We start from the raw sequence: 14,879 nt of genomic DNA, 5'->3' as shown, positions 1-14,879 counted from the left end.
CTTGTAGTTTGGATCCATTGCTCCGTGTCCGCTTCTCTGGAGCAGCAGAAAACAACCTTTCTCCCTCCTCTATGTGACATCCTTTTATATATTTGAACATGGCTATCATATCACCCCTTAACCTCCTCTTCTCCAGGCTAAACATGCCCAGCTCCCTTACCTTAGCCTTTGACCATTTTGGTTGCCCTCCTCTGGACACGTTCCAGTTTGTCAGTGTCCTTCTTGAACTGTGGTGCCCAGAACTGGACGCAGTACTCCAGGTGAGGTTTGACCAGAGCAGAATACAGTGGCACTATTACTATTATTTGCCATTGCAATGCCACCTGCAGACACCTATTCCTGGATGCCTCAGATTTGTTCCAGCGTGCGAGTGCCAGCACTTCTGCCCAAACTGTGCCGTCTGTCGGAAGGGGGTCTCCTCCTCTGATTGACTTCCCTGTGCAGTGCAAGCAGCGGCCTGCAGAAAAGACAGAAAAGCTGACGGAACTCACTGTGTGCCCCCCGCCCAGTTTCCTTACAACTTTTGCCCAGAGTAATGGCCGCCCACCCAAGGGGGGGGGGATTCATGGAAGAGAAACCTACTGATGTCTACTAGACGTGAGGACTGTGCTCTGCCTGCGCTGCCAGAGGAGTCAGTGCCTCTGAATGCCAATGGCTGGGGGGAGAGTGGCTGAACTTGCAGTCAGGTCCTGCCTGTTTCTAGGCTTCCCTTTGGTGAGAGGACGATGTGGATGAGGTGCCCAGCAGGCACTTCAGAACATAAGAAGAGCCCTGCTAGATCAGGCCCAATAGGACCCATCCATTCCAGCATCCTGCTCTCCCCTTCGCCAGCCAGAAGCAGGAGCTGAGCAGCAGAGCCCTCTGCCCTCAGGCGCCTTGTGAGTTTTGCCTGAGCGGTGCCCTTGGTGCAAAGGATGCCAAGGAGGGAAGCTCTGTCTCCAGCGTGCAAAGAAGGAGAGGGAAGCAGCAGCCTCTCATCCTGAGTGTCTCTCCCTTTACCCCCCCCCCCGCAGTGGTCCTCGACCTGCCCAGGAATTTGACCCTCACCGGCGGGGGATTCCCACAGCCATACCAGGCTGCCCAGCTGCACTTGCACTGGGGGTCTGCCCTGAAGCCCGGCTCTGAGCACACAGTGGATGGCCACCGCTACGCTGGGGAGGTAAGTCCCACTGCGCCTTGCGCGGCTCCCGCCTGCTTCTGGCCTCTTGCTTGGCTGCTTTGAGGGGGTCTCATGCAGACAGGTGGCTTGTGAGTAGTTTGAATAAATAAAAACTATGACAGCCCCCCAAAAAGAATCCCCAGTCCTCCTGATCCACAGACCTGACAGGAGGGGGTGCTGGTGACCCCCCCAGGCCCTTGGCTGATCTGGGGGCCCAAAGATTGCATCAGCAGAGTCAGGGAAGGGCTTGGCGGTGGAGGGAGGGGGCAGCACAGCTGGATTTATGACATTTACAGGGACTTCCGGTCGGTGCCAGCGCTTAATGGCGGTCCTAGCTCCGAGCTCCGGAGAAGGACTGCTTCGCAAGTTCGGGTCTTACCCGCTACGGCAAGCGGGGGACCCCTAAAATCCCAGGCGCTGAAGCCTGAGAACAAGGAGACTCGGTGGGCACCTTTGCGCCCCCCGGTACCGTGAAAGAGCCTTTTTAAAGGCTACGGATCGACATCGGGAGAGAGCGCGGTGCTGAGAGTCGCTACCCAGCCTGCGAAGTGAAGCCGCGTCGCCATAAGCGGAGAGCGCCGATTCCTTCCTGAAAAGAAAATTTGGACTGAATCCCCGTGAGTAATAGCTGAAAAATAATCGGGACCCTTTAAATTTTAAAAATTGGACTAAAAACGGGGGAGATCTAAACAAAGGAAGTCTGCCTCCCCCCGACTGCATGAAAGCGAAAGCAACGGAGCTCTAAACTTGCATCCGTTTAGACCCGCTCTTTAATCAGCTAAACCGGACATTTGGACCTTTGATCTCCCCTCTAGCTAGCAGGGCAGAGGGGAGGTGAATTGGATTAATAACTGCATGAAATATTGGAAGAAAAAAACCCTCTGCCGTCTCACCCATCTGAAAGTATGAAACGGTCTGCCTTTTTAGCACACTGAACTGACTTTTTCCTGTGAAGCGATATTCTGATACAAAGTTTCCACAGTGCCTGGTTACTGTGTAATACAAGAAGAAATAGTATAAATTGGACAACTGTGGCAGTTTAAAGTAACAAGTTTCCAGCAATACTGACTTTGACTGTGTAAATCTCTTGTTTTATATCCTGGACAATTCCCCTTGTTTTTGTATTTGGAATTTTGCTCTATGGCCATTTTGATTTGCTCCCTCTAGAGGATAAAGTAAAGTTCAGCACAGCCTGATAGTGGAATTTTCCAAGGGAGAATAAATCCCGTGGGAATTGACCTTGACATGAGTGGCTCACAAGAAGAGATAGTCACAAGAGCCAAGACCAAGCAACATCAACAACAACAGCTGCAGCAGCAACAGGTAAAGAAAAGAGGTTCAATTTCAGGCGCAACAGCCGGATCAGCAGGAACAACAGGACAAGATAAAGGAGCAGCCGTCTCTATGGAAGCTGTGACAGATGCTCTGCTTAAGATAAACCAAACTCTGGAGTCTTTGACAAAACAGACTACAGAGAACACACTAAAATTAACAGAAATTTCAGCAAGATTAAACCAGAATACAGAATCTATAAACAAATTGGTTGAGGAAAATGCCACTACGCGCCAAATTGCGGAAGACGCCAAGGCCACGGCGGGAGAGACACAGGAGAAATTAGAGCCGATCGCCAAGAAGGTCTATGAGCATGATGCAACTTTGGCCTTGCGGGAGTTACAGAGGAAAGAGAGGAACTTAAAATTAAGACTGATTCCGGAGAATGAAAGAGACAACCTTGTGGAATATCTGACACGGGAGTTTGCGGATTGCTGGGACCTTGAGGAAGACGAATTCAAAATCACGACTGCCTTTAGATTGGGTAAAAAGCAAGACAGAAAGACCCCGAGAGACTGTTTGATTACACTCAGATCTAAGGAGGAAAGAGATAAAATACTAAGACTACACTTTGAAAAGGCCTTGCAAATTGGAAATTCAGCTGCACAGATCTTTAAAGACATCCCAAAATACATTTTGGACTTAAGAAATTTCTACAAGGACTTAGCTCTTTTGTTAAAGAAAAATTCTATCCGCTTCAGGTGGGAATTCCCACAAGGACTGTCATTCGACTACAAGTTAAGGAAGGTGAAAATAAAGACAATTCAAGACAAAGACAATTTTTTGGCAAGATACCAGGAGGACCTACAGAAGGGGACTGTGGATGTACTTGCAGAACAGAGGAGAGCATTGGATATCCTGAATCTCTCGATTGGACAAAATCCACCACCATCAGAAGAAGAGCAACAACTTGGAGCTGTTGGAGGTGCCCTAGGAAAATAGCAAGATGGCGTTGCAATTCCTTAGCTGGAATTGTAATGGGCTCAATGGGCCTTTGAAGAGAAGACAAGTATTTCACATATTGAATAGAGAACATTTGGATTTGATATGCCTACAAGAAACTCACATAACCAGAGCCCATAGGAGACTACTTATAAATAAAAGGCTAGGACAAGAATTTATCTCATCAGACAAAGTTAAAAAGAGAGGAGTTGTAATATATGTCAAGGAAAAATGGGCTCCAAAAATGATATTCAAGGACGAACAAGGGAGATATCTGGCAGTGGAGATACAAATACAAGGAGAAAAATTTCTAGTGGTTGGAATCTATGCACCAAATGAAGGCAAATCTGACTTCTTTAAGAGACTCCATGAAACCCTCACTGACTATTTGGATTACAATATGATCATCATGGGAGACATGAATGGCGTGGTCTCCACCAACATGGACAAGGCACAAAGACTAACAGTTAGCAAGGAAGGGAGACTCCCTAAGACTTTTTTCGAAATGACAGAAAATATGGACTTGATAGATATATGGAGAACAAGGAACCCTCTGGAGAGAGAGGGAACTTTCTTCTCCCAAGCAATGATGACCTGGACCAGAATCGATCAAATCTGGGTTACTAGTGGAATGGCTCCAAAGATTAAGAAAGTGGAAATCTGCTCAAAAACTTGCTCCGACCATAATGCCGTGAAGATGGAGATGAAACTTACAATAACTGGTCAATTTAGATGGAGAATGAATGACACCCTCTTTCGAGACAAGGAGACTCTCACGAAGGCCCAAAAGACCCTAAAAGATTATTTTGAAATAAATTTGAGGACCGACGTGGAGAAAAGAGTGATCTGGGACGCAAGTAAAGCGGTTATGAGAGGATTTTTGATTCAACAAAATTCAATAAAGAGGAAAAAACAAAATGAGAAAAAAGAGAAGATTTTGGAAATGATAAAGGAAGGAGAGAGAAAATTAAGAACAAAACCAAAATCTCAGGACATTCTAAGAGAAATCAAACTATATCAAACACAATATATGGAATTGATGAACCAAGAGATTGAATGGAAGATAAAGCAAATGAAGCAAAAGACCTTTGAATCAGCAAATAAATGTGGCAAACTTCTGGCATGGCAACTGAAGAAAAGGCAGAAACTAAATACAGTTACAAGCCTAGAGGTGGATGGAAAGAATATATCTAAACCTAATGAAATTAGAAACTGCTTTCTAAGTTACTTCAAAAAACTCTACACTCAAGGCCCGCAAAATGAAGAAGATATAGATAAATTCCTTGGAAAATATGGAATACAAAAAATCTCTCATCAAAGCAAGATGGATTTGAACCAGAGAATCTCAGAACAAGAGATAGAGGCTGCCATTCAGAATATGCAATTGGGCAAATCTCCGGGACCAGATGGACTGACTTCTAGATACTACAAATCGTTGAAGGAATGGTTGACTCAACCATTAAGAGAAGTGTGTAATGAGATTCTTGAGGGAAAAAGGGCGCCTGAATCGTGGAAAGAGGCATATATTTCACTCATACCAAAGTCAGAGACTGAAAAGACCCAACTCAAGAACTACCGCCCAATATCACTCCTTAATGTGGATTACAAAATTTTTGCAGACATTTTGGCAAAAAGATTTAAAAGAGTTTTGATGGAGAAGATTCATAAGGACCAAGCAGGCTTTCTCCCTAAAAGACACCTGGCAGACAATGTAAGGAATGTAATAGACATTCTGGAAAAGCTAGAGGTGAATATAAACACTAAAGCAGTATTGATTTTTGTGGATGCGGAGAAAGCCTTTGACAATATTTCTTGGAGTTTTATGAGGAAGAATCTTCATGGGATGGGGGTAGGCCAGGGTTTTGAGAATGGTATGTGTCAGGGGTTCAGGAGCAGAGACGCAGAGAAGGGAGGAGACAGAGAGCGAGGGGGAGGAATACGAAGGAAGGATGAGTGGGGATGACGACCCGAGATCACCGAGCCTGTCTAGCGAGTCCGAGGATTCCCAGAAGGGAGCGCCAGCAGCCAAAGCAAGGGGGGAGAGCAGGGGGACACCCCAGGAAGAAGGGTCCAGAGAGGGATCAGAAAGCAGCAGTTGGAGATCGGGACCCACGTTCCCAGCCGGGAGCAGCGGGGAGAAAGGGGACCAGATATCGGGCTCCGGAGACTTTCAGAAGGAGGGAGGGCATGAGTCAGGAGTAGTCACGCCCACCTCGGGGAGCGAGGAAACGATCAAGAGGAAAGTGGAGAGTTGGGCGCGCGCGCCAAGTTCAAATGTAACGGAAGCTGGCGCAGTCAGCAGCCCAGAGAGCGAACCGGGTCCCAAAGCCCGCCGCAAGGAGGCGGAAGGGTCAGGGGGGTCCGCGTCAGAAGAGAGTAGGAAGGGAGAGACCCAGGGGGGCAGGAGGACCCAGAGACGGAAGGAAAGGCGCAGGAGGTGGAGCAAGGCTAGGGTATTAAGCTGGTGCGCTAGAGGCGGAGACTCAGACGGGTCTTCGTCGTTCTGACCTAGAAGAAGTAGGGCTGCACGTTGCAGTTTGGAAATGGAACCTGTAATCCAATAAAGACTCTTTGAAACTGAACGCTGGCTGACTTGGTCCTATGTGAGCTGGGACTGGGTGGCAGCCCTGACAGTAAGACCCGTCTCACAAGCTTCTGACACCTGATACCTCGCAGCGGAGACAGAAGCAGCTGGAGGAGGGGATCGGTGTGTGGGAGCAAGCTCACGACGGTTGGCAAAGATGACGGAAGCAGAGAAAGTTTCAGCGCTGCAACAGGCAGTTACCCAATTGAATGCGGAGGTACTGGCATCCAAGAAAAGGGAGGAGGATGCGGCAGCCGCCTACCGAGATCTCCACGCCAGGTTTGAAGCATGGGTTAAGCATGGGCAGCCAGGACCCAGACCGGAGGGGGTTGGGTTGGCACGGAGAGCAGGAGGGCTGGTGGCTCACTTCGATGGGAATTTACAACAGTACCCCAACTTTCGAGCAGATGTGATGTGCGCACTGCAACTGCTGGCAAAAGACTTTAGAGATGAGCAAGAGAAAGTGGGGTTTATACTGTCCCATTTGCATGGGGATGCGAAAGCGTGGCTGCGCAATTTGTGGAGGGATAAAGATCCGGCGCTTCAGAGTGCAGATGCCTTTATCAAAGCGATGGATGCATGTTTTTTGTCTACCATTGATGTGGATCTTGCCCGACGGGAGATTCATGGACTGAAACAAGGGAGGGCGAGCGTCCGGCAGTACCACGCCCGCTTTTTTGCGCTGGTCAGTGCATTGGAATGGGACCGGGACTCGCCCCCAGTCAGGGACCTGTTCTGGGAGGGTCTCAGCTCTGCTGTGAAGGATGAAATTGCGAGGGGGGAGAGGCCCCGAAGCACGCAGGAGGTGGTCCAAAGGGCGCTGACTGTGGGGGTGAGGCTGGAGGAACGTCCATGGTGCAGAGATGAAGGACGTGGAGGGCGCGAAGCAGCGAGAAGTTTCTCTTTCGTTCCAAGGGAAGCAGCGTGTGCGCAATCCACACCTCCGCCAGGAGGGGGAGTGGAACCTATGGAAGTGGGAGGCGCCAGGGCTCAGTCAGCTAGCAGAGCCTCTGCACCGACAGCAGTCAAGACTAAACCTCCTAGAGGGACCAAGAAGTGTTACTTATGCGAGAGCCCTCAACACTTGGCGAAAGAGTGTCCCCAGAGGAGATCCAAGCACACTGCAGCCTCCGCAACGGTGAAAGTGGCCACGCAATGCAGCGAAGCTCAGCAGGGAAACGACGATGTCTGGCTGGAGACAGAGGCACTGGGGCCCAGCCAGACGCATCAGTGAAGCAGTCCCCAGCGATATTGCAACCCACGGACCCCCTCCCACCCAAACCAGTAGTGCAACTCACAGCGTCTCTCCAGCTACCCAATGGAGTCACCATCGAAGTGCCGCTTTCTGTGGATTCTGGAAGCAACGCAGACTTTATAGCACAGGATTTTGTGGAGCAGCACGCTATAAAGCTGCTGCCTGCCACTCTGCCCCTGCAAGTCGTCACAGTGGATGGCAGAGAGTTGCTAGGGGGGCAGGTGGTGAAGCAGACGCCACCAATGGTGATGCAACTTGGTAACCACAGGGAAGTCATCAGTTTTAATGTCACCCGACTGTCGGACACGCCCATTGTGTTGGGCATGAGTTGGCTGGACAGGCACAGTCCAACGCTGGCTTGGTACCAGAGACAGCTGATCTTCGGCTCCTCTTACTGCGCAGAACACTGCATCCTGCCCAGGCAGGAGGGGGAGGAGGAGGACTCACAACTGCAGTTGGGAACGTTGCAAGCAGTTCCCCACAAATACGCGGACTTTCTGGAGGTCTTCTGCGAGAAAGAGGCAGACAAGCTACCACCGCACAGGCAATATGACTGCAAGATTGACCTCCTGCCAGGGGCGACGCTGCCGAAGGGGAAGCTATATTCCATGTCTGAGGACGAACTACAGGAACTCAAACAGTTCATCGATCACAATTTGCAGCGCGGTTTCATCCGGGAGTCCAGCGCAGTAGGGGGCAGTCCTGTTTTCTTCGTGAAGAAAAAGGACACGCCCCAAAAAAGATTGGTCGTGGATTACCGCCTCTTAAACAGAATGACCAAGCCCTCCGATTTCCCTATGCCCAGGATTGACGACCTGCTGGCGACGGTGCGCAAGGGACGCGTGTTCACCAAGTTGGACCTGCGAGGAGCGTACAATCTCATCCGCATGAGGGAGGGCGATGAGTGGAAGACAGCCATGTTCACGCCTCTGGGCACCTACGAATACAGAGTGATGCCGTTTGGTTTGCAAAACGGTTCTCACTGTTTTCAAGCTTTTATGCATCACGTGTTGGCGGGACTCCTCTACAAGAAGTGCGTCTGCTTTCTGGATGACATCCTGATATTCTCTGACTCGCAGCAAGCACACGACCAGGACGTTCGGGAGGTGCTGAAGAGGCTGCAGCAGCATAGACTGTACGCCAAACTGGAGAAGTGCCAGTTCGACACGACGGAGGTGGATTTCTTGGGTTACAAGCTGTCGGACAAGGGGCTAGCCATGGACAGCGCCAAGGTTCGTGCGGTGTTGGATTGGAAGAGCCCGCGCAACCGGAAAGAGGTCCAGAGGTTTGTCGGATTCGCCAATTTCTATCGCAAGTTTATCAAGGGGTTCGCGATGCAGACGGCAGCTATTACGGACACGCTAAGCTCCAAGAAAAAGAAATTCATCTGGACGGAGCAGGCGGAGCGGTCCTTTCAGACACTCAAGCGTCTCTTCGCGTCGGAAGAGCAACTGCTGCATATCGACCCCGGCAGACCGCTGAGGGTGGAGACAGACGCGTCCGATAGAGCAGTGGGAGCGGTACTGCTGCAGAAGGACCCGCAGGGGGTCTGGAGGCCGGGGGCGTTCTACTCCAGAAAGCTCAGCAAGTCGGAGCAGAACTACACCATCTGGGATAGGGAGCTGCTTGCCATTCATGCAGCTTTCAAGGCGTGGAGGCACTTCCTGATCGGCGCCAAGCACACGGTGCAGGTCTGCACGGACCACAAGAATCTGGAGCACTGGCGCACGGCTCGGTTCCTGAACCAGAGGCAGATCCGTTGGGCGGAGTTCTTTGCTGACTTCAATTTCCGAATTGAGTACGTCCCGGGCGACACCAACATCATGGCGGATGCCCTGTCCCGAAAACCGCAGTACCTCGAAGAGGCGACGCCAGCGGCGGCCATGCACATCTTCGCGCCAACAGCGTGGGCGTGCGCTTCAGCCACAGTAGACCTGGATGCGGTGCGACGGGCGTTGACGGACGACTCATTCGCGCAGGCGAAGATGGCAGAGGTGCACAAGGGCACGGCGAAGGGCGACGAGTTCCAGATACGAGACGGCTTGCTCTTACGTAAAGGGGCCGTCTACGTGCCGGGAGACGAACTTCGCGCCCGGGTACTGCAGCAGCTGCACGACGCACCCACGGCCGGGCACTTTGGCACAGAAAAAACGGTGGAATTGGTCGCAAGAGACTTTTGGTGGCCCAGACTGAGGGGGGAAGTCGCGGACTACGTCGCGAGGTGCGACACCTGCCAGAGGGCCAAGCCGGTGCACAAACCACCGGCGGGACTGCTGGAACCGCTGCAAACGCCGTTTGAACCATGGGAGAGAGTGGCCCTGGACTTTGTCACGGATCTCCCCAGCTCGAGAGGCAAGACAGCTGTACTAGTGGTGGTGGACTTGTTCACCAAGATGGCACATTTCATACCGTGTGCGAAGGTGGCCACGGCAGAGCAAACAGCCAAATTGTTCATAGATCACGTGTTCAAAGTGCACGGGCTGCCGCGGTCTATACTGTCCGACCGCGGACGCCAGTTCATCTCGAATTTCTGGCAAAAGCTGATGGGCTTCCTGAACGTCAAGATCAACCTGACATCGGCAAGGCACCCGCAGACCAACGGGCAAGCGGAGAGGGTCAATGCCATCATGCAGCAGTACCTGAGATGCTATGCCAATCAACAGCCTGCGACGTGGGTGGATTACCTGCCGCTCGCCGAATTCGCCTACAACAACACGAAACACGTATCCACAGGGGTGACGCCGTTCTTCGCCAACAATGGGAGGAATCCCAGAACCTTCCCGGGACTGGACAGAGTGGGGGAAGGGGAACCACAGACGGCGGACGCTTTCGCATCTGAGTTGCAAGAGGTCCACGATCAACTCAGACGGCAGCTGGAGCTGGCGAAGCACGCATACAAGGTCCAAGCTGACAAGCACAGGCGAGTTGGCGAGGAGATCCGAGTGGGAGACTGGGTCTGGTTGGCAGCCCACGCGGTGCCGACCCGATCGTTAGCCAAGAGGAAGCTAGGGCACAAGCAACTCGGTCCATACCGAGTCGAAGCGCAGATCAACCCGGTGGCTTTCCGGCTGGTGCTACCAGAGGGTTCCAGGATGCATCCGGTGTTCCACAGGTCGGTGCTCACTCCCTACAGGGCACCGCACAGGTTCCAGGAACCAGGAACGGCACCGAGTCAGTCTCCGGAGCGGACGGAGGTGGGGAGATTGCCACAGCAGGACCCCATCAACGAAGTCACGGAGATTTTGGACTCCAGATGGGGGGAAGACGGAGTAGAATATCTACTAGCAAGGGAGGGCACCCGGGCCAGTACTAATAGCTGGGTGCCGGACTACGCCTTGGAGGAACCCCTGCTCAAGGATGAGTTTCATGCCCTTTTCCCACACAGACCTATGCCAGCGGGCTTCTTCGACGACTGGTTGTTCACGCCCACGCTTTCCTCCAGCACGTTCCATGGCTTCGACTCGGAAGGGGAACCCGCACCGCGCACACGTTCCCCAGAGGGGTCACCGGAGGGTTCGGCGTCCGACAACTCGTATTGGTGGGACGATCGGCCAGAGGAGCAGTGGCGCCGGAAGTGGCAGGAGACACCAGGTCCAGCGACAGACGCAGAGACGGACATGGACGTTTGCGGGGAGGACCTTGGTTTCGAGCACGGCGGCACCGAAATGGAGGCGGAGGAGACCACAGTTGACGAACGCGGGGAGGAAGACTCGGAGGTCTTCAGTTGGCGGCCAGCAACGGGGAGCGAACTGTATCCGACATTCACTCCCGTGATGACGGAGCACCCACCAACCACCCTTGAAAGCGGGGAGGGGGGAAGGGGGGGCTTCGAGGGGGGGATGGATGTCAGGGGTTCAGGAGCAGAGACGCAGAGAAGGGAGGAGACAGAGAGCGAGGGGGAGGAATACGAAGGAAGGATGAGTGGGGATGACGACCCGAGATCACCGAGCCTGTCTAGCGAGTCCGAGGATATCGGGCTCCGGAGACTTTCAGAAGGAGGGAGGGCATGAGTCAGGAGTAGTCACGCCCACCTCGGGGAGCGAGGAAACGATCAAGAGGAAAGTGGAGAGTTGGGCGCGCGCGCCAAGTTCAAATGTAACGGAAGCTGGCGCAGTCAGCAGCCCAGAGAGCGAACCGGGTCCCAAAGCCCGCCGCAAGGAGGCGGAAGGGTCAGGGGGGTCCGCGTCAGAAGAGAGTAGGAAGGGAGAGACCCAGGGGGGCAGGAGGACCCAGAGACGGAAGGAAAGGCGCAGGAGGTGGAGCAAGGCTAGGGTATTAAGCTGGTGCGCTAGAGGCGGAGACTCAGACGGGTCTTCGTCGTTCTGACCTAGAAGAAGTAGGGCTGCACGTTGCAGTTTGGAAATGGAACCTGTAATCCAATAAAGACTCTTTGAAACTGAACGCTGGCTGACTTGGTCCTATGTGAGCTGGGACTGGGTGGCAGCCCTGACAGTATGGCTGCAATATATTCTGAACAAAAAGCTAAGCTGATTGTAAACAATGTTGTGACTGAGGAACTTAAGATAGAAAAAGGAACACGACAGGGGTGCCCGATTTCCCCATTACTTTTCATTTCAGTTCTGGAGGTGTTGCTGAACATGATAAGAAATGACCAGCAGGTCAAAGGTGTGCAGGTCGGAGCTAAACATTATAAGTTAAGAGCGTTTGCAGATGACTTAGTATTGACTTTGCAAGAGCCAAACACTAGTACGAAAAGGGTTTTAGAAATAATACAACAGTTTGGCCAGGTAGCTGGATTTAAGTTGAACAAGCAAAAAACTAAAGTTTTAGGGAAAAACTTAACAGATATGGAAAAGGAGAAATTTCAAGAGGAAACAGGTTTGACTGTGGTAAAGAAGGTGAAATACCTAGGGGTTTACTTAACATCTAAGAATGTGAATTTGTATAAGGATAAGTATGAAAAATGTTGGTCAGAAATTAAAAAAGATCTAGAAATATGGTCAAATTTGAAATTGTCAATGTTAGGCCGAATTGCAGTAATTAAAATGAATGTATTGCCTAGAATGTTATTTTTGTTTCAGACCTTGCAGATTCTCGACAAGATGGAATGTTTTAAGAGGTGGCACAAAGACATTTCGAAATTTGTCTGGCAGGGCAAAAAGCCCCGAATTAAATTTAAGATATTGACAGATGCTAAAGAAAGAGGGGGTTTTGCCCTGCCGGACCTAAAATTGTATTATGAGGCTGCAGCTTTTTGCTGGCTGAAAGAATGGATGCTCCTCGAGAACACGGACATTTTGGATCTGGAAGGTTTCAATAATGCCTTTGGTTGGCATGCATATCTTTGGTATGACAAAGTCAATAGTGCCTTTAAAAACCACATTGTCAGGAAAGCATTGATTAATGTTTGGATAAGATACAAAGATCTATTGGAAACTAAAACCCCTAGATGGGTGTCACCAGTGGAGGCTAAAGCAGTGAAGAAACTCAATATGGAGGTCGGATGGCCGAAGTATTGGGAAATCTTAGAACAGGATGGAGATAAGTTCAAACTACAAAGTCAGGAGAAATTGAAGCATAAAGTAGAAAATTGGTTCCAATATCGCCAAATAATGGAATTTTTTAAACAGGACAGGAAAATTGGCTTCCAGGTGGAAAAATCAAAATTAGAAACCGAACTGTTAGAACCCAATACTAAGAACTTATCTAGAATGTACAACTTGCTGTTGAAATGGAACACACAGGAAGAAACAGTTAAATCGGCTATGATTAAGTGGGCTCAGGATGTTGGACATAACATTATGTCAGCTGACTGGGAGTGGTTATGGAACACCGGTATTAAATTTACGGCATGCAATGCCTTAAAGGAAAACATTATGAAAATGGTATACAGGTGGTACATGACCCCAGTCAAGCTGGCAAAAATCTATCATTTGCCTGATAATAAATGTTGGAAGTGTAAAGAGACTGAAGGTACCTTTTATCACCTTTGGTGGACATGCCCGAAGATTAAGGCCTTTTGGGAAATGATCTATAATGAAATGAAAAAGGTACTTAAATGTACCTTCCCTAAAAAGCCAGAGGCCTTCCTTTTGGGCATTGTCGGCCAATTGGTGACAAAGAAGGATAGAACTTTCTTTATGTATGCTACAACAGCAGCAAGAATACTTATCGCAAAGTACTGGAAGACACAAGATTTACCCACTCTGGAAGAATGGCAGATGAAAGTGATGGACTATATGACATTGGCCGAGATGACAGGCAGAATCCGTGATCAACGAAAAGAGACGGTGGAAGAAGACTGGAGAAAATTTAAAAGTTACCTTAAGGACCACTATAAACTTAATGAATGTTAAAAATGTTGTGGTTTTCAGAAACAAAGGGGTACAGGGATATAAGGTTAGAATATAAAAAAAGGACTAAGATGACAGAGATTTGAAAGCAACAATTGGGAGTTGCTAGTTGAAGTATGGACATTGGGATGCAGAGAGGGGGGGTATGGGGAAGTCCAAGAAAAGAGGTTTACATGAAAATATGTTTGAAACTATGCGTGTTTGTTTGTCTCTTTTAGTGTTTGTTTGTCTTTTTAAAATTTTGTAAAACCAATAAAAATTTTATAAAAAAAAAAAAGGATTTATGACATTTACAGCCCCGCCCCCCCCCCCAAAAAAATGCCTCGGAGGGAAGCTCACCAGTCCAGTCTAATCCATAACAATGAGGGCAGTATCGCAATCGAATAGTATAAAAATATTGTATGGTGTCATATAATAATGACCATGATGACAGTACAAATAATAATATCAGGTAAGCACAGGTATTTATTTTTTAAAAATATTAGCCATTAATTTCACCTTTTGGATTTATAGGTAATAATAATAATAATAATAATAATAATAATAATAATAATAATAATAATAATTTATTTATACCCCGCCCTTCCTGGTTCAGAAACCGGGCTCAGGGCAGCTAACAACAAATTTAAAGCACTTAATTGTAATACAACATAGAAGCATCATAAAATAACAGTATAAAAACATGAATAACAATAAAATTCAAAGTTCAAAAATCAATTTGGGGGAAATCCATCCAATAAGCATTAGATAGTCACCAGGGCTAGCTGGGTGAATTGGTCCTACTTGGGCCAGCGAGGAGGCCAGGGGAGAATTAGCTGTGGGGTCCCAAAGCGGGTAATCTTCATAAAAGGGGGGGGGAGGGAAGAGAAGGGAAATAAAAGATCAGACTGAATTCAAATTAAAGGCCAGGTGGAACAGCTCTGTCTTACAGGCCCGATGGAAGAAGGTTAAATCCTGCAGGGCCCTAGTCTCCTGGGACAGAGCATTCCACCCGGTCGGAGCCATAGATGATTTTGCTAGACTTTCCAGCTGAAAACTTGCTGAATTCAGCTAATGGTCCATTGAATCCGGCATTCTTTGCCCCAAAGCTGCCAGCTAGATGCATCTGCACCTCAGGAAGAAATCCTGAAAGTAGGATGGCCATCCCTGGAGGAATATAGGAAAATAAATCTACCAATATCATAATGCCATTCTATAAACATGCTGTATGAAGTGAAACACTGCCTGACTTCTTGAGCTGCTGGAGAAGGTCCAGATGAGACTTTTGAGGGACTCATGGCTCTTCTCTCTTTC

The 14,879-nt window shown here is 49.5% G+C and overlaps 1 protein-coding gene across 2 annotated transcripts in view; it reads left to right on the top strand.

Annotated features, from left to right (window-relative positions):
* Window positions 1-14,879, top strand: part of CA9 (carbonic anhydrase 9) — a 45,487-nt gene that overhangs the window by 23,651 nt on the left and 6,957 nt on the right. For both annotated transcript variants that reach the window (XM_083466352.1, XM_083466353.1), the window contains exon 4: window positions 1,014-1,159. In XM_083466352.1, coding sequence (XP_083322478.1) covers window positions 1,014-1,159 — 146 coding nt within the window. The remainder of the gene's footprint in view (window positions 1-1,013; window positions 1,160-14,879) is intronic.

The sequence above is a fragment of the Podarcis liolepis genome (assembly GCF_965112155.1).
Source record: "Podarcis liolepis genome assembly, chromosome: 11".
Taxonomy (NCBI): Eukaryota; Metazoa; Chordata; class Lepidosauria; order Squamata; family Lacertidae; genus Podarcis; species Podarcis liolepis.
Note: the sequence above shows the minus strand (reverse complement) of the source record. Positions and strands in the feature narration are given on the sequence as shown.